Consider the following 20022-nt stretch of genomic DNA (forward strand, 5'->3'; position numbering starts at 1 on the left):
CCGTATTTTAACACCTGGCAAACGAAATGAATTGGTCCCACTCACCCTGTGAATGTATGATTCATTCTGGGTTTTTCTGTGATACGAAGAATAATTTTGCATGTACACAACAGGAAAGAAAAACTTAAAATCAGATACCTCAGAAACAATGCAGATAAAACCAAAAATATCTGCACTCCACCTGTGATATGATGTTTTATTCACTGGAAGTAATATTTTTCAATGTGCGTTTAATCGAACTTGCATCATATTCAGTCAAGAGTCTAACGGTGACTCACACCTTCATTCAGCCTCAGAACCACATCACCAGTAATCCCAACAGGCTCTGAATAAGTGACTTTAAGCTCAGTGTGATGCTACGAAACGAAACTCCAGAACCACTTTCACCCCCCCCCAGAGGAAGAAGCCACCCACCGTCTCTCCCGGCCCGAAGACCTGCTCCAACGCAACACCCGCTAAATCATTACATTCCCCAATTAAACCATCATCCAAGAGCAATATTCCTCTCCTGTGAGAGTACTAATTATGTGCTCAGGATACTTAGCTCTGATGTTCGTCCTCTCCTCTGGCACGGAAGCACCTGGCCCGGTGCCCTGCAGATTTGCTCTGACATTAAATGCACAGAGACACGTCGACAGTTTTTATTAAGATGTTTGGAGTCTCATCTCCTCTGCATAGTGTGTCTGTATGTGTGTGTGTGTGTGTGTGTGTGTGTGTGTGTGTGTGTGTGTGTGTGTGTGTGTGTGTGTGTGTGTGCACTGTACAGCAGGAGAAAGGGCCAAACGGTCTCCATATTGAAACTTTCCAGGGCTTGTTGTCAATTTGCATACTCACGTGAAGGTCATGTATACGCCTGCATCCTGAGCCCTGATATGTTGAGTCATTCACATAGCGCAGTCGGGTTGGGGCGCTCAGCAAAGCCCACAAACAAGGACACTCATGACCAATGCACGCAATGCTCTTGTGTCTATGTGTGTGTAACTGTGTGTGTGTGTGTGTGTGTGTGTGTGTGTGTGTGTGGGAGTGGAAGGAAGAAAGAGACAGACAAGGAAGAGAAAGTGTCTGAAGGGGGGTAGGAGAGATTTTGAGCAGTGAGTGTGAGTGAGTGTGTGGGAAAGTTGAATAACATTCCACAGTTTCACAACCATAATCTTGCTATTCTAATGCCCTACGCAAACATGTCCAGTGTAGTGAGCAGCACTTTCTCATAATGTGACCATCCTTCCTGGATCTCATATGGAGTGTGTGTGTGTGTGTGTGTGTGTGTGTGTGTGTGTGTGTGTGTGTGTGTGTGTGTGTGTGTGCGCGAGGCCTTCACTGGGAAAATCATTAGCCAGTGTTATCGTCTCTCCTCCTGATGAAGGGTCAGCAGGTCACAGAGATAAGGGAAATCAAAAACCCCACAGTCAAGCAACATGAGCTCTGTGTGAGCCAGAGAATTGTGAGTCCGTTACCCACGGCAACATCACAGGAGCCGGAATTCGAAATGACCTCATGTTAGTTTTGGGGATAAAAAGATTAGTTTTGCAGGCAAATGTGTTTATTCCAAATCGTCTGCCTGATTCAAACAAGGATGAGTGTGTGGAAAGTGTTTTTAGTTTCCTGCAAAGAGGAGAAGAATGTAACGTCGCGTGACGCAGGGAAACCCTGACATCACATAGCCAGCGTGCTGACCACCGCAGACCACCAGTTACTGGCCCAGTTAAATAAATACGTCCACCACAGCAGTGAACGCAGAGAGAGTGACTCAGCACACACACACACACACACACACACACACACACACACACACACACACACACACACACACACACACACACACACACTGGTAGCTCCTGCTTGTGCGTGGATCCAGATAAAACCCAGATTTCATCAACAGGGCAGTTGTGTCTGGGTCTTATCGTCAGACTAAGTGGCCGTGCATACGTCAGGGAGAAAAATATGCAGATTTATCATACAACTGGACCCCGTGTGTGCATGTGTGTTTATGTGTGTGCATGTGAGTACATGTGAGTGTGTGCATTGTTTAGTCTGAAAGGGAAAACCTTGCATCTCCTCAGATGTGGCATTAGGCCCAGTCATGTAGAGACTAAAGTTTTCTGAATGCCACACGGGAAACTCATTTGTCTATTGTACGTGAACTGTGTGTTTTAAATGTTAAAAAAAATATGTTAAACTCAATGTGACAGTGTGTTTGAATAAAATATCTAAACAGTTAAGGTTCTCTGTGCCCAGCACAAAATACAGTTATAGTGTCTGGATGTAGCGTTTATTCCAAAATGTGGATATTTTGTAAATGAATGTGAAGATGGCTTTGAAGCTTGAAAGTAAATAATAATACCTGGATTGTAATTATTATTATAACGTTTTATGACCATAGTTTTTAATATTCTTTAGGTGAAGGGAATAATCTTCATCCATTTTCTAATGATCCTGCGCCTTAGAATAATGTTGTGTGTTTTTAAAATGGTTTTCACTATGTTGGAATGACATGTTTCATTGTGTCCAACTGAAAATTTGATTATTCTGATTCATATTTGAATACTCTAGCAATAATGTTGTTAGAATTTTATTTTAAATGTATTCTTATATTGTCTAGTTTTATGTTTCATGTATGAATACATTAGAGTATGGGTCAGTAGCATGTTACTAGAAACACGATGAGTGGTTCTTTAAAAGAAATACACATGGAGCCAAATAATAAATAAAAGGATTGAATTATGAACATAAAAGAACATATGTTTTAGGACTTTTTTGTTCTCAGCGTAAATTGTTTTAAATATTTTCCAAGACTAATGGCCCAAGGATTTGAGTATTTATATTTATTATTGTGTTCCAGCAATTACATAAAATATAAATCTATCAGATGCACAAAAATCACTTATGAAAAGTTATCTTCATTTCTAGTCAGTTTCTATCGTAGATGTGGTGTTTGTGATTTAGTTTTTTAACATCAACTTTATTGTGAGTTCTGCTCTGTACAGGATATAGACGGGATTGAAATGCTGTTTCTCTCTGATCCCTGATGTAAACATATAAGTAGACAGAACATATAAGTAAACAAGAAGCAACATGTTGTTTTTGTGTTAAATATCAATTAATAAATTAGACTGTTAATGCAAAAAGAAAAATGGTGATAAAAATGGGATTCCACTGTCTTTTTCATGCTTCTGAAACATTACATCTATCTATCTATCTATCTATCTATCTATCTATCTATCTATCCCCCTGACTCTCTCTCTCTCTCTCTCTCTCTCTCTCTCTCTCTCTCTCTCTCTCTCTCTCACCATCTCCACTCACAGTGTAATTATTCATGAGGTTTGATCGCCCTCTGGTGGCGGACACGAGTAGACGCAGGCGGTGACCTGCAGTTCCGGACCTTCCCCACTGGATGGCCACAGCGCGCGCACAGCCCCTCGCCTAGACGTCGCGGAGGAGAGGAGAAGAAGAGGAGCGGGACGCTGTGAGTGACAGACGCGTGAAGCAGAAGCTCTGACTCGTTTCTTCATTTTAATTTGAGACATTTCGCTTTTGGAATTAAAAACAAAAAAACAACCTCAGACGCGACATGTCGGCGAAAACCTTCCGGCGAGTGGACGTGGACGAGTACGACGAGAACAAGTTCGTGGACGAGGAGGACGGAGGAGACAACCAGCTGGGTCCGGACGAGGCGGAGGTGGACTCCCTCATCAGACAATATCCTTCACACGGTGCCTGTCACACACACACACACAGACACACACACAGACACACACAGTGGTAACACACTGGGGGTCCGGGGCTCAGGTGGATCCTGCAGGTTCGTGTCGGTGTCTGTGTGAAGGGGCGTCAGGCTGCTGCAGGCCGGTCACTGTCCGGACCTGCCTGACAGTCACATTCCAGGGATTTCTGCACCCCCCCACCCCCCCTCCACTGCCTGCCTGCCTGCCTGCCTGCGTGTGTGTGTGTGTGTGTGTGTGTGTGTGTGTGTGTGTGTGTGTGTGTGTGTGTGTGTGTGTGTGTACAGTATGTGTGTTTAAGTACACGGTCTGTGTAACAATGCCCTGATTTAAAAAGTAGTAGTAGTAGAATACTGTGAATGTAGTTGTACAGTGTTTCCACAGACCACTGGACTCGCTTGTGCTTCCTGAAGATGTTTCACTTCTTATCCTCAGACAGGGAAGTACAGTGGGTTCTGTGTGTACTTATGATCTTATAAGTACATACGGGAAGTACAGTGGGTTCTGTGTGTACTTATGATCTCATATAATGATTTTTTATTTATATAGCAACAACTATAGAAAGTATCAAAGGCGACAAGCAAAATACCACATAACTTCAAAATGGACAAAGGTATTGGGACACCTACACATTACACCCACAGGAGCTTTTATGACATCCCATTCTAAATCCATAGGCATTAAAGGGATAGTTCACACAAAAATGAAAATGTACTCCTTATCCACTCACCACTGTGTCCATAAAACACTTCTGGAGTTTCAGGGGTAAACAGCTTTGCAGCCAAATCCAATACAATTGAAGTAACTGGCGACCACTTCTTCAAACATAATAAACAGAAAAAGAAACATCAAATGGCTCCATTCTGCTCGTGTGGTGTCATCCAAGTGTCCGTAAGCCGCGACATTCAAATCCACAGGTCATTTACGCCAAGTTTTTATCCTAAATCGTCCAAAAGGTAAACTGAAGCGTCCCTTCACTGGAACTAAGGACCCAAGTCCAACCAATGTCAATGGGACTGAAGGAAACACCTGACTGATGTGTAAGAGCTGTGTCTCAATGTGTCCCAGTACAACAAATCTTATAATACAAAACAGACAGTGACGTTTGGTTCACTATCCCAGAGGGTCGGGGACCTGATGGCAAAGGTCATGTCCCCCCCCGGCCTTCATTCTTGAACACGGCCTCATCAGAGGATCGGCGGCTGCAGGCCGGTGGGACACTTCGCCAAGCGGTGCCAAACCATGCAGTGAAAGTTAGTATTAGTATTCTCACAGATGTCCTCACAGATATTTTTAAAGTATCTACAGAGACGTGTATGTTGAGCTGCTGAGACGAGGGTTTCAGACTTACAGGCCTTATAAGGTAGGGAAGTGTTCACTTCCTCATTGAATCAGACAGTTACCTCCCACCTTGGTGCAGGAGAATTTCAGGACAGACACCTTTTTGAATTCAAGTCTGACAAATGCAAAACTCAGAACATGAACATTTAAAGAAAACCATTATTTTCTAATCGAACAGGCCTTGTTCTTTGTTTAAAAAGAAGCATTTTAAAGTTGTGTGAAAACTACTATAAAGCTTCAACAGGACACGTTTGAGAAATCTTTCAAAGTTTGTGCTTTTAGTACGAATGTACTTTTATGTTCTACTGACCCACGTCTGCATGTCAGAGGAGAAACACTGTCACTGAAACGACTAACGGGAAGTTGCTCACTTTATTTTTGTCTAAATCGTCCAATTGTACTGAATCTTAGTTCCTGTTTTCCTGTCTTACTTCTATTTTTGCCTGAATAAGAACTTTTATCCTCCATCACTTATGGGTGGAGCTTGAGCCTGTAGTCAATATGGTTATTTTGTGGGTTCCCGCTTTGCATCCTTAACCCAACCCTGCACAGGAAACCTCACGGAGGCTTTACTCGCCGTTCTGAAGAACCCACCAATCAACACCAAGAACCAGAACGTCAAGGTGGGGGTGGTTTTATTCCTCAACTTTCCTGACTCTGAAGTGATTTCCTGCAAACATGCATCCGAGATATTGATCTTTGTTTGTAGGTCTTCTACAGTTGCAGACCTGTGGTGATTTTAAACATTTGTTAGTATGAAGTCATGATCGTAGTCGACCAATGAGTCACTGATAATCTGACTAAAATGTGAACGTATGCAACTGATTGGAAAAAATCCAAGTTCTCTGGAACCAGGATAGTTAATAACTGAAGTGTGCAGCAGCTCAGGGTTTCACCTCTTCCCTCTCTGTTCCAGGAGCGGGCTGAGGGTCTGGTGCTCAAGGTGCTCAGTGCCTTTAAGAGCAGTGACATTGAGAAGGGGGTGCAGTCTCTGGATAAGAACGGCGTGGACCTGCTGATGAAATACATTTACAAGGGCTTCGAGAGGCCGTCGGAGAACAGCAGCGCCGTCCTGCTGCAGTGGCACGAGAAGGTAAACGGTCACTTCACTGTCCGATACAATCATGAAGGGACTGAGGAGTTTTGAATGAGCTTATAGCTTTTAGCTTTATTTCTGAATAGTGTGAAGAAGTGAAGATGACTCCATCATTTCACTGTAACGTGTGAAAGAAAAGTAATAACAGCTTTGCGATGTTCACAGAATAATAATGACGGTTACTGCCAAAAATATGATCTTTCTGAAAAGTGACGAGCTGCTGCAGATCAACTGAAACGCTGCTTCAAACGCTGCCTGATCACATCTCATCTTCCCGTGTGTCTCCAGGCTCTGGCAGCTGGGGGAGTGGGCAGCATCGTGCGGGTTCTAACAGCGAGGAAGACGGTCTAGCAGAGGAACAGAGCATCAGTTCACTCCACATCACTGATAGATACAAGGGGAGCATGTCACTGTACTGTTCATGTAATATAACACATGGCATAAGGGGCTAAAATGGAAAAACAGATTTTTAACACAATGTGATCGAGGCTGAAAAGAAAAACATATAATCTGGGTCACGTTGTGTTCAAATTGGGTTTTCTTGTTTCTTCCTATGCATGATCACAGCCGAGTAAATCCTCACAGGGTGCTACAGGTAACTTCTCTTAAACTCTGTGTCCGTGTCAGTCCTGTACAATATGGGTTCAGTTTACACACCAGTGGTTCCCAACCTGAGGGCTGTGATATACATCTGAGGGCTCACAAAATGATTAAGAAGGTTGGAAACAGAACAAAATCTCCTGATAAACAAAAATCATGTACGTTTTTTTTAAATCTCTTCTAATCTCAATTGATTTGTGAATTACTGGATCATTTCCTGTCTCCAGGCCTCTAGAATACTTCAAATACAACAAGGAATCACTGTCACTGCTCTCTTTGTTCCACTAGACAAATGTTCAAGTGACAAGGATTCACAAGTCGACCTCCTTTTGTTTTTAAGTGATCATTAACCAAAAAGGTTGAGAACCACTGCTATGAAAACCACCTCCACTCTCAGCATGAAAGCACAACCACAGAGACGACTCCTCGGGATCTCCTCCCCACTGACTTCCACCCGAACACACCTTCTGTGTGTTCGGGTGGAAGTCAGCTTCTGCTTCGTCTCACTCAGGAAAACCTTCCTTCCTGATGGAATAATAATAATAAAAAAAAAGATTCTCAGTCGGTAAATCCTCTCGCTGCGTCTCACTGTTACACTTCAGCGGCGGGGGGTGTCCTGAAAAGCACAGTCAAAGATGGAGGGCGGTGGATTTTCATCACGGGGGTCGTCCCTCTCCCCCGTGGAGGAGGAGGGGAGGAGGGGAGGGGGGGCTCCGATGTGATCCATCCACCCGGCCATCCTTTCACACCGCCTGCTGCCCTAGTTAAGGATTATTACCCACGATGCATCTCCAGCACCACTCTTTATTAATCCCACTCTACCGGTCCCTCCATCCTGTTAATGTGTGACGCTCTGCTGCTGCTCACAGGAGCTGCGTGCTGTGCTTCCAGGAAAAATGACATCACCCTGAGAAAACTCTCTAGGACTGTTTTTACTATGATATTCAACAGAAAGGATCATGTAGGATTATACATTTTCATTTTTGTTTTATAGAATTTTTATTTTGCCTTGAGGCCATAACCCCCACTCGACTGATATTAAATACCAGGTTTAGTGTTAAAAACATGGCATGCTTGCTTTCCAGGAGAGATGAAGATAATAATATTCATATGTTGGTGTCTTTTCAAATAGAGAGCGAGTTTTAATTGATTTAAAATTGTTTGCATGATCCTGTTTTTGAGACTTTGAGTATTTTCTGGAGCATTTCATACTCGTCTTTTGTACGTTTGCTGTGATTTTTGTATCGAATCTGTTTCACCCAGTATTTTCTTGCAGTATAAATCATACTGTTACGATATATATATACTTTAAATTCCCATGTATTTTATATAATGAGGAAAAACTGGAAAGTGTCATCTGCCTTATGAGGTGGATTGTGTCTGTTGCCAAATGATGTATTTTGCTAAAAGCAGTGTGTTACAATTCAAACATTAGATGTTATGTGACAATCCTCAACACAATAATTCAGCTAAACATGTTTTGTTGGTGTCGTTTGCTCATTTTCAATCAAACACTGCGTGAAAGTTAATCATGGATTTGGAGTTACTTTTTAATAAACACAAAAACCTTGTAGTGTTTTTCACCAGTGGATATTCAGACATGAGTTTTCATGTCGTCAGTGACGATGCACCGAGACATTAGAGATGTTTTCTAATGCAGTAACGGTTTCGTTTTACATGAGAACACAAAGCAGAACTTCTCCTGCTTCATGTTCTTCTAGGCAGTTGCTCTTCCAGCCAACGACGAAGCAAAACACACCGATGTACAAACTGCCTTACTCAATAATATTAACTATAGTCCTTTTTTATGTTTGTGCGTTTTTGACAAAAAATAAATAAAAGGTATGAATGCTGATCAGAACTGTGTCGAGATGTTTGATTGTGTTTTATATGCACGGACTGAGTATCGTGTGTATATACGTCAGGGACTTTATTATTACTCCTACAACTAATAATCCTTTATTTTAATTACTCACAAACATAACAAAAGGTATTTATGATTTAGGAGTAGATGGTTGCAGTACAGAACAGGAGCATACATGATTATGTTGGTTGAAATAATAGCTGAGGCTTAAATGTATTGGCTAATTATGAATATGGTAGTTTTTATCCTATTATTAGCTTTTGATTTGAAGACTTTTTACTCCAGATTTCAGGAGATTTCTGCTTTCAGCCAATTTCCTTTTATTTCATCTTGAGTTTCATGTAAATACATTATATCTGATTGTTAAGAAATTAATTGGTACTTATCACAAAGTAAATCGAGGCTTGAATGTTGCAATGTAAAAAAAGTTTTTGCAAAATAACTAAAACGTGCAGTAAAATGCCAGTTTTATTTTAAAAGACTCACAACAAATAGCACTTTAATTCTTTAGTTTTACACTTTGGTGTGAGAATCTTGGGGCGGCACGGTGGCCCAGTGTTTAGCACCGTCTCCTCACAGCAGGGAGGCTCTAGGCTCCTTGGATTGATTCTTAATTGTAATTCTAAGTGTGATAAAATCAGGAGTGTAATAATAAGGACGTCTTAGATTCAATGCTGTTTTACGCTGAGCGGCTGCAGACACACATCACACTTGATTTCAGTGTATATTCATTTATTACATTTTTATTAAAAAAATGGATAGATTAAGTACAGTATGGCAATACATTATGAGAAAAACAAAACGTATGTACAAGTCATAAAAATAAAATACATCTTGGTATCAACTACTGGATGGAGCGTGACTCGTGATGTAATAATCAGTGTACTGATTGATGGGGGGGGGGGGGGTTCTAACTGATGCACTGAGTGTACGAGGGGTCGCTACCTGAGGCTGTAGAACACGTGATGGTCGAGTTCTCCGTCTTCACGATGAGCACCGTCAGTCACTGCTCCACTGCGGCGAGCGACTACACGAGGGATAAACAAACGAGGGAACTTCCTGTTTCCTGTTCAAGCACTTCCCAATAAGTTAATAGGTAGATGTAAATAAGAGACAAGCACAGATTTCCTAATCGGGGCTGAGGCCTTCTCTCTGAGCCAGAGGTGGATGGTTTGGCTTCCAGGAGCAAAATCTTGTTTGTGTTATAAATAAATCAGAAAGGGGCAAAATATGAAATATTTGAAGAACAGTCCTAAAAGACTGAAGTGAGGTTAACAGAGATCTGAGCTTCATCCTGTGGCTGGTTTCTCTCTCTACTTCCTCGTGTCTTCAGGGCTGTGTGCTGCTCACAATGAGTCTCTTTGCAGTCTGTTCAATGATGTGGCTTCTTTTCCACGACCACACCCACTCACACGTTCACACCACGCAGGACGCAGTTCACCGCCGCACCTCAGCGTCGCGTCGTTTTAAAGTGCTCTCAGTAGGGGTAGGCAGAGACGGCGATGTAGACGATGAAGGTCGTCTGGTACTCGATGCCTCCGTCTTCGCTGTAGGAGAGGGCTCGGACCTTCATGCGGTACGTGTGGGGCTCTCGCAGCGCCCGCGTGGTGAACAGCACCCCCTTCAGGTTCTCGTCCCGCAGGGCGAAGGGTAGCGTGACGTCCTCGTCCACCACGATGAAGGTGGTCCGGGGGTGCATCACGCCGTCCTGCGTGTAGGCCACCAGCCGGATGAGGTCCTGATTGGCCGCGATGCCGAAGGGAAGAGACAGCAGCTTGTACTCCAGCGCGTACGGGCTCAGCGTGCACTCCAGGTCGTTGGGGGGGCAGTTCTTCAGGCAGAACCTACATCACAGAGTGAGGTTCGGTTAAAGATGATGTGGGGAAGCAAAACAAATAACCAATTCAACATATGGAAGATTTAACCAATTTAAAAAGAACCAAAAGAATATGTTCACTGTAGTTTAATCATTCAAAATCAATAAAATAAATAAAGTAATAATAACAAATAAAGTAAATGAAATTCAATTAAATCAAGTAAAATGTTATAAAAATGGAAAAATATGTGTTGCTTAGTGAGATGAGAGTCAAGAGGGAAGCTCAACCAAGTTTGGCAACTGATACATAGAGTGATAATGTCTCAAGACTCTGGGGAAGGCAGGTATTTTACGTTTTCCACAGATTATTGCTGCTCATTGTAAAGGTTGGATGCAGCTGCCTACGTGGAATCATCTCCAGAGATGTTTGAATTTTGTAAAACTAGTGTTTGTAGATTCAATGTCTCAGTTACTGCAGGTAGAAGAGATGAAAGCATTTTCTATTCTGCTGGTGGTGAAAGTCTGAACAAGAATTTGACTAATCCTCTTAAAATCATCCCAAAATACTAAACTCTCATGACGAGATTGGAGAATTACTTTAATGTGTGCGTCTAAATGGTTAATGATTGATGTTTCTGAGGAGTTTTACCCTGTGGCCTGATCCCTCTGGTAGTTTGGCGGACAGGGCGTGTCGATGCACTGGTAACTTCCTCTCATGTTGAAGCACATTTGATTCGCTCCACACTGGATGTTCTGCTCCAGGCACTCGTCTATATCTGTGGATACAGAAAACAGATGATCACAGACGGGTCAGTGCAGTAAGCTTCAGAATGATTCCCCCTGATGATGTGGGGGGGGTGACAGCTCCAGGAGGTAGGTGGCGCTTCTCACCTTGACAGGTTTTGCCGTTGGTCATGAGGCGGTAACCAGTAGGACAGAGACACCTGTGGCTCCCAGGTGTGTTCACACACTCGTGTTGACAGGCGTCCCTCACCTCGCACTCATTGATGTCTGACGGACACACACACACACAGAAAGTAGATCAAAGCCCATTTCAAGCTCCCAGTTCATATTCACGACAAACCCTGAATCAGCAGTGAAGCGTCTCTCCCTCATCTCATCCCTGCCTGTCCTCCATAGTTACCTAAGCAGCGTCCACCCCTGGACTCAAACCCTTGCTGACATGCGAGGACGCCGAGCTGTGCGGAATGTGTACGAGTCTCTCTGCGGCTACGGCTCCTGTAGCGCCCCCTTGAGGCGGCCGCGTAGGAGTGGTAGCTCTGAGAGGCCAGGTTGTGGTACAGCTGCTGGTAGGTGCTGCGCTCAGGGGACGACTGAGATGTGCGGTAGCCGTAAGAGTAACTTTCATAGCTGGGCAGACGCTCCAGGCCGGCGCAGGATTTGCCGTCGCCCAGCAGGTGGCGCCCCGGCGGGCAGGTGCACTTGAAGCTGCCCAGGGTGTTGACGCACTGGTGGGCACAGGGCTGCGGAAGCCGCTCACACTCATTTATGTCTGCCCTCAGCACAAAGAAAGACCAGCACCGGTAAAAGACAGAGTGACAGAGGAGAAGGAGAACAGGTACAAAAATAATAATCGATAGAGAGAGAGAGAGAGAGAGAGAGAGGAAGGGAAATGAAAAGGAGAAATGAAATGGTGCAGGCCATGAAAACAGAGGAGAGAGATGAGGATGAGGGGGGGAGAAAGGGGATATGTTAATTACCCCACTGTTCGACAATACATTTCCATGTCTCTGAGACAGAAATGTATTGACACTATCAACACATTTGTGGAATTTGAATGAGAGACTGATTTGATCTCATCATATCAAAGAAAAGTGCTGGTTTGAAGAAAATAACTTCAACATTTCATGTAAAGAAATGACATCAGGTTGTATGTGAAATACACATGAACAGCTTTTGACAAAGACAGACATCAACGTCCCGGGTTAATGATGTCACGGGGGGGAATGTATGCCATTACAAAGCAACACCAGGAAATAGCCAGATTCACACATAAAGGGGATGTTGGAAAAGAGGGGAAAGGAAACAGAGTGAGAGACAGAGCTGTGAGGTGATGGTGCTGGTCTTTTTATGTCCATGTGTCAAAGGAGGAACCGTTCTCTTCCAGGTTCTCTCCCCGGAGTCCTCCCTCACCCTGACTCATATCTGACAGTGTAGACAAGGACACTTAGAATCAACCCTGGGATAGTAGGACACCATGCATTAGATCTCTGCAATAAAGAAAAAGGTATTTGCATTGATTGCTAGGAGTTAACAAGCCATTTCAGTTGCAGCATTTTAAAGATGCAAGCAAGCAAGCAGCAGGATCTACTATCTGAACTAGACGGCAGAGGATGTTATTTTAGACTTTCAACAGGAGTGAGTCACCCACACAGAGAGAGGAGGAGGACGCTGGCAGAAGCAAGAAAGCTGATGCAGAGCAGAAGTGTTTCAAACTGCTGGCCGAGGCTGAATATCCTCAATTAAACACAGCTACACATTAGACTGTGTACAGTGAGCAGTACTGAGCTAATTCAAACTAAAGAAGCAGTTTTATTATGTCATCAATTATTAACTCTGTCAAGGAGGTTATGTTTTCACCCCTGTTTATTATATTTTGTTGTTCCAGCAGGATAATGGAAAAACTGCTGAAGTTCTTTTGACATTTTCACATTCTGGGAATAATTCCTGAATCTTGATCTGATATTTATAAGTGTAATTTGGTGCAAATCCCAATAAAACTCCAGATCTGGTGAATTTAAATGTGGTCTCTCAACGGGACTGTTTCTTTTGTCCATTACTGATGAGGTGGTGACAGTGTAAAGAAATCACGAAGCGTGTACGTACCGACGCAGGCCCGTCCCACTCCCTGAGATCTGTAGCCACGTGGACACGTACAGTGGTAGCTGCCTCTGGTGTTCTCACAGATCTGGTTGTATCTGCACTGGTGGGTTCCATCTCTGCACTCATCGATGTCTACAACAGACAACAGACAACAGAGAGCACAGTTCAGTTTGTTAACCCCATGACTGAAATCTCTCAGAGTCTGTATTGTTTCACATTTGTCCATCAGCTGATTCTGTCCAACTTACTAACATTACTCACCTACACACGTCCCGTTGGCCCCTTTGGTCATACCGTTGGGACACAGGTCGATACAGGTGTAACCACCGCGTGTGTTTTTACACTGTTGATCTGAGCGACAAACCCTCTGTCTGCACTCGTTTATATCTGAGGTGAAAAGAGAGAGAAAAGAGAATTGGCACGATCGTAGGAGCAGAAATAAAAGCAGAGTAATTTCTTCTAGGAAATAAAAAAAAAACACCATAATAATAATAATAATAATAATAATAATAATAATCAATTAAATGTATTATTATTAATTTAAGTTCAAGAGAAATGCTGAATTGTAGATCAGTTAAAAACCAGCGTTTGTATCCGTGGGCAACTTTTCAAATAGGAATAATTCTAAACAGTGTTTCATGTATTTGTTAAAGCAGCAGCTCTTCTGGTTCAGGGAGCAAGGGATCATGGGTAATATCCACCATTCAGTAGTGTTTCAGTTGAGTGTCAGAGCTCTGGGCAAAAGATTGATTCTCTCTCTATGAAACTAGGACACGGAGCCCAATAGCATTCATCACCATGTGTGACTGCAGGGGGCGCTGCTGCTCAGTAAAAGTTACACGGTGTTGCTTTAATGTTGAAGGTTAGAGGTGAAGCCGGAATCTCACCAACACAGCGTCGGTTCCTGAGTTGAAATCCTGGTTCGCAGGCGCAGCGATAACTGCCGATGGTGTTGAGACAGTGCTGATTACACGGGTGAGACTCCTGACACTCGTTCACATCTGAGCAACATAAGACAACGTGAGGATTAGGAAAATTCATGGAAGGCCCCGGGGCGATCAGTGAAGCGTGTTGACGTACCTGTGCAGCTGAGACCGTCCGCTGTTCTCCTGAAACCACGCCCACAACGCATGACACACCGGTAGGAACCAATGGCGTTCTCACAGTCCTCTCCGTCGTGACACACGTTACCGCCCAGTGAACACTCGTCAATGTCTAAGAGAGTGGAGAGCAGCGGATTAATATAGACAATGAGTACTGTAAGTGTGAGTGTGTACTTGTACTTATATATTCGTGAGGACAGTTTTGAGCATAGACCCTACAGAGGGAGGTATGTGTGCGTGTGTGCGTGTGTGCGTGTGGCGTGTGTGTTGTGTACCCTGACAGGTCCTGCCATCAGCTGAGATAGTGAGGCCTCGGGGACAGGAGCAGTAGTAGCTGCCCATGGCGTTGTGGCAGGTGTGCGAACAGGGGTTTCCGACCTCACACTCGTTCTCATCTACAGCACATGAATAATATATAAAAACACAATAATCGGAACAGATTTCATCACACCATCAGAAAGTCCAGAATAAGCAGTTCAATCATTTATTATCAATCTTTATAAACAGACATTACCTGCACAATAGGGCCCAGCAGACACCAAAGTGAATCCCTGAGGACACTGGTTACTACGATCACCTGGAATCACATCAACATTACATCAATACATTTAGGTTGAGTTTGTGACACAACAAAAAGGTAAAGGTAAAATACTTAGTAAAAATTAGTATCCTCACCTTTTGTGATGACAGCTTGGATGCTGTACTCCAACACCTCCTCCAGAGGGTGGTATTGAGCGTCGATGGCCGTGGCGTGCAGCATCTCCACCAGGTAAGGCATCTTGCCCTTTGACACGTCGTAGGAGATGGTGTGGTTCCAGGAGTAGGGCACGCTCTGCCGGTCAATGCTGAACATGCGAGTGGACAGAGCGTACAGCTGCCCCGGGCCTGTCTGGATGTAGTCCTCTGTGTAGTCCTGCAGAGAACACGGTGCATGTGAGGCAGCCTCCAAGCAACTTTGACATTTTCTAACCAATTCACAAACCTAACACAGGACGCAAGACCGTATCACCTACATTGATTATTTCTGTACCTTGATGCTGATGTCAGCATGTGAGGGCAACTGTAAGATGTGTCCGTTCACTACGATGTCCAATAACAACGCTCCATCTGAGTCCAGGCCTCTGGAAATGTGGGTCATCCTCAGGATCTCACCTAGAAACGAGATGTGTCACATTTCAACACTAATGCTGAACATCAACATCATCACACAGTTAACAGGCGAAAGACTGGACCCACTCAGAGTATTTATATACGATGAAGCTCTGTTTTTTACATTAAAAAGTACAGACCCACGTCCATTCTTACCTGTAGCGAACTCCACCTGTGTCTCCCTCCTGAAGACGCCTCCTGTCAGCGTGTAGCCGTTAACGGCCCCTCCCACTTCCTGTGCCGTGGTCCAGTAAACAGGATTCAGGATGGAGATGAGCTTCCTCATTGCAGGACCTTGAATGAAAAGGCATTTCAGTGGAAGATCATTTATTATGAGATTTAATACAAAATTGAAGAGAATAGATTTATTACTTCCGTGAAGGCAGGTATCACAAGTCTAAAGTCCCGTTTTGACCAAAGATAGTTAGAACTTTTAGTCCCAGGAACAATTTGAAAGGTTCCTGCAGACCATTGTGCGACTGCTTTTCCACCGACGGCTATAACAATGCTGTCTCACCAGGCGACAATAATTCAAAAGACTGTACAACAACAATGACGATATATAAACCGAGCAACACTAGAACGACAGGAAACATGGAGGAGATCACGAAACGCAGCTTGATAACAGAAGTTATAAAATCAAGAAATGAAACTGACCTAAAGTCCTTGGGATGTTAGAAATAGTGGCCTTGATGAGTCTGCCACCAGACTGGCTGTCTGTGATGGTGGCGTTGAGGATGGCAATGCCAAATTCAATATCGTTGATGTTCCCTATGACGCTCCCTCGTGCCGTCTGGGGCCCGCCTGACAGAGAGAGATACGGTATCATTAAGTGTTAATGAACCAGGCACACACATATGCAGTATTTTTGAATGCGTGTCTTACCTGGGCAGGCCTGCGTGTTACACTTGGAAAGCTGGGAGGAGTCACCCGGACACAGGCGGCCGCCGTTGCTAGAAGACGGGCTGTTACAGAGACGGACGCGTGTTCTCTCTCCGCCTCCACAGGACGCGGAGCATTCTCCCCACGGCTGCCATGAACCCCAGTAACCATCCACTGTGATGATACAGCCCAGAAATGAACACGTCAGTAACATACACATTGTAGGAAAACACACACTCAGCAGGGCGTTGTTCACTGTCTCATAATCTGAGATTTTAGGGGCAATTGTTTTTCAAAATCTTAAAATGATGAAATAAATTTGTATCACTGTGGTTTTCTCGCTGGAACACACAGAAAAGACAAGCACTGACATTTTTCTGTTAGTTAATTCTACACAGTTGTACACGTGCTGACTCACCGGGGCAGTTTGCTGTGCTGCATCTCTGTATCTGTGTATCTGCCCCTGCACATGCTCTCCCACCATTGGCAGGTCTGGGGTTGTCACACGTCCTGTAGCGCCTCATCTGACCTCCATTACACGTCTTGCTACAGCCGCCCCAGCTACTCCAAGGACCCCAGTTACCGCTGACTGTCAGAAAATAAGGGCAAAACGTCAGATGCAACCAGGCATAAATACAAATAATACAAACAATACAAATGGAGGAAAAAGACATAGTGGATGTCTGTTTTTCCCTATCAAATAAAATATGCTGCTTTCGGCAAATCTAGTCAAAGTAAAGTCTACTCACTGGGACACGGGTCGCTGTTACAGAAGTCAATATGCACGTCGTTGCCCTCGCACTGCCGGCCACCATGCTGAGGGGCGGGGCTGGCACAGAGACGTGTCCTCTGTCTAGTTCCGCCTCCACAGGAAACACTGCAGGCTCCCCAGCTCACCCAGGACGAAAACTTCCCATCCACTGGAGGAAAGTGAGGATTTAATATTTGAAACCGGATTTAAATCCACTGGGGAACAGACATGTGGATATGGACTGAAGTCTCCTTTAGTCTACAATTCCTGAGCTCTCACCAGGACAAAGTCTCTCCTTGCACACTTGTGTCTGGGTGTCTGTGCCCTCACACTGCGGCCCATCAAAGGCAGGAGGAGGGTTGTTGCACAGTCGGATCCTGGACTGCATGCCCTTACCACAGGTCTCACTGCACGGGCTCCAAGGAAGCCAAGAGCCCCAGTTACCTGCCACTGCAAGAATACATACATATATAAAGCTTATTATTGAGCATCAAGCCAAATGAAATCTCAAATAAATGTTGTTTACTGTAATTTTTTATGTTGTCTCCATGTTTTTTTTCAATTCTAGATCTGTCAAGTAGTTTTCAGGTGTTGAAAAAAGGTCAATTTGATGCAATAAGATAACACATTCATGTCAGTTGCAGCATCTCGTACAACAGTTGATATTTTTTGTTGCAGCTGTAGAAAATGTCTTTGCTGCTCACCTGGACAAGGTCTGACGCTGCACATGATGACCTCCACTGCCTTCCCCTCACACAGCCTCCCCCCATGCTGAACTGGAGGGTCACTGCAGGTCCGGATCCGGGTTCTGTTGCCCTGACCGCACGTACGAGAACACTCCTCCCAGAGGGACCAGTCTGACCAGTTACCATCCACTAGAGGGACACAGTTACAGGTCTTATTGAGGCATGCACCACTGGCACGCGGCCTAAAAGAAGAGGTCTAATCCTCTCATACCTAAAATAATTCTCACCTGGACATGGTTTTCCCTGACAACCGCGTGTTTCTTTCTCCAGTCCAGCACAGTGGCGCCCTCCATTGGCAGGTAGAGGGTTGTTACACTGTCTCTGCCTCTTCTGAGCCCCGACACCACAGGACACACTGCAAGGACCCCACTCTGCCCACTCTGAGAAGCCCCCATGTACTGAAAAACAAAAAACACATCAACACAGGATACTATTTGTTTCCTTTTGTTTTCTCTTTGGAGGATAAAGAAGATGATTGAGTGTTTTCTCCATCAAACCTTTATTACATTTCTTTAACTGTGATTGCAGTGAAAGAAAACAATCCACTCTTGGAACATTTGTTGTAGGTTCAAATGGAAGCTGGCTCAAAATAGTTATACAATGAAAACTACCCATGCAGTGTTGGTGCAGCTCACCTCGTACGGTGAGTGTGACCCTGACCAGCACAGATCCAAGTAGGTTTCTGGCCACACATTCATATTCGGACGTGTCCTCCTTCTGGGCACTGCTGATCCTGAGGGAACCGTTGGACAGGGTGGAGAAGCGGTCGATGGCCAGCAGCGGGCGCCCCTGGCGGGACCACTCTATCTTGGGTTGGGGCTCACCCTCTGCCTGGCATTTGAGCAGGACAGTGGTGCCAGCATCCACCACCGTCTCAACTGGCTCCACGATGATAGTGGGTGCACCTGGAAGAAGAAGGTGGGAACATGTGATTTAAAGTATTTAAAGGCAAATTCCACTCGCTGTGCACATCAAATTTAGTTTAACAAACATGGGGAATCCTGAAGAAATAACCCCAGATAATGTCATAACAAACGTATACATTAAAATGTTTATTTCAAATTCTGTTAATGTGGGAAATGATCGATCTTATGTTAAATAGCACTGACACTTACTCTGCAAGGTAAGTGTGACACTTCTTTCCACGACGCCAGCATCATTTGTTGCCACACACATGTAGTTGCCTGCATCTTCACCCTGCGTAACATTTCATTATCACAATTACAAAGAAATATCTAAACAAAGTACAACAACTAAAATGTCCAACTCTCATAGTTTTCCTACCACTGTGCCATAGATGGCCAGAGATCCGTTGTCCAGCTGACGGATTCGGTTGCTGATCTGGATGTTTATTCCCCCTTTGCTCCACTGGATGGTCGGCAGGGGGTCTCCCCGGACCTCACAGTTCAGGATGGCGTTGCCGCCCAGAGGTTCGATCCGGTTGGAGTGGTGATCCCCATCGAGGCTCGGAGGCTCTGGAGACAGACACAAGAAAGTGAGTCACACACATCTGCCTTGACATTAAGAGGTCAGATTCTGAGCTGAACAAGTGAAACAAGGTGAAAACATTTTCGTGGTTTTACCTTTAACGTACACGAATCCCAGAGACTTGATGGTTCCTACGTTGTTTTCTGCCACGCAGGTGTAAGTGCCAGAATCGTCTTTACTCACTCTCTCTATCACCAGCTCACTGTGGCTGTTCATGTGATCATAGTGAACTATTAACAAAATGCAGGAGAAGATAATATGAGTTATTGATTTTAATCTAAGACATATAGCTTCATCTCTCTGTGATTTGCCTAAAGAAGAGAGCTACTCTCTAACCTGGGACGATGTTGTTGTTGAACACCCATGTGATTCTGGGTGCTGGGATGCCACTGACCCCACAGGCCAGAAGGAGGCGCTCTCCCTTGTTGAGGGCCACGTCTCCTAGCAGCTCAGTGAAGACAGGGTGGGTGTGAACAGACAGGGCCACCGTGTGACTGTCCTGCCCGACTGCATTAGTGGCAACACACGTATAAGTGCCTTCGTCATCAGGCTGGTGCAGAGGGGAGATGAAGAGAGGAGGAAGCGTGAACATGGATCACCTAAGTCAATTTCACTCTCCAGCA

At 44.5% G+C, this 20022-nt stretch overlaps 2 protein-coding genes across 4 annotated transcripts in view; one reads left to right on the plus strand and one right to left on the minus strand.

Moving 5' to 3' along the window:
* The first annotated feature begins 3429 nt into the window (after positions 1–3429).
* On the plus strand, positions 3430–8611 carry arpc5b (actin related protein 2/3 complex, subunit 5B). Its single transcript, XM_034582745.1, has 4 exons — positions 3430–3696; positions 5611–5683; positions 5977–6153; positions 6445–8611. The coding sequence occupies exons 1-4, from the start codon at positions 3569–3571 to the stop codon at positions 6505–6507; spliced, it is 441 nt and encodes a 146-aa protein (XP_034438636.1). The 5' UTR covers positions 3430–3568; the 3' UTR covers positions 6508–8611.
* Positions 8612–9664: 1053 nt separating this feature from the next.
* hmcn1 (hemicentin 1) overlaps positions 9665–20022 on the minus strand; it is a 75612-nt gene continuing 65254 nt past the window's right edge. Inside the window, exons 83-107 of one of the 3 annotated variants that reach the window (XM_034582742.1) lie at positions 19736–19949; positions 19495–19629; positions 19196–19386; positions 19027–19108; positions 18547–18816; positions 18139–18309; positions 17870–18040; positions 17445–17615; positions 17164–17334; positions 16833–17003; positions 16418–16588; positions 16190–16336; positions 15689–15826; positions 15414–15535; positions 15059–15296; positions 14898–14960; positions 14659–14778; positions 14361–14495; positions 14168–14281; positions 13542–13667; positions 13284–13412; positions 11581–11949; positions 11328–11447; positions 11086–11212; positions 9665–10464 (exon numbers count right to left, since the gene is read on the minus strand). In XM_034582742.1, coding sequence (XP_034438633.1) covers positions 10098–10464; positions 11086–11212; positions 11328–11447; positions 11581–11949; positions 13284–13412; positions 13542–13667; positions 14168–14281; positions 14361–14495; positions 14659–14778; positions 14898–14960; positions 15059–15296; positions 15414–15535; positions 15689–15826; positions 16190–16336; positions 16418–16588; positions 16833–17003; positions 17164–17334; positions 17445–17615; positions 17870–18040; positions 18139–18309; positions 18547–18816; positions 19027–19108; positions 19196–19386; positions 19495–19629; positions 19736–19949 — 4233 coding nt within the window. In that variant the 3' untranslated portion in view covers positions 9665–10097. The remainder of the gene's footprint in view (positions 10465–11085; positions 11213–11327; positions 11448–11580; positions 11950–13283; positions 13413–13541; positions 13668–14167; positions 14282–14360; positions 14496–14658; positions 14779–14897; positions 14961–15058; positions 15297–15413; positions 15536–15688; positions 15827–16189; positions 16337–16417; positions 16589–16832; positions 17004–17163; positions 17335–17444; positions 17616–17869; positions 18041–18138; positions 18310–18546; positions 18817–19026; positions 19109–19195; positions 19387–19494; positions 19630–19735; positions 19950–20022) is intronic. The other 2 variants (XM_034582743.1, XM_034582744.1) reach the window with 2 other exon arrangements.

The sequence above is a fragment of the Hippoglossus hippoglossus genome, chromosome 4 (genome assembly GCF_009819705.1).
Source record: "Hippoglossus hippoglossus isolate fHipHip1 chromosome 4, fHipHip1.pri, whole genome shotgun sequence".
Taxonomy (NCBI): Eukaryota; Metazoa; Chordata; class Actinopteri; order Pleuronectiformes; family Pleuronectidae; genus Hippoglossus; species Hippoglossus hippoglossus.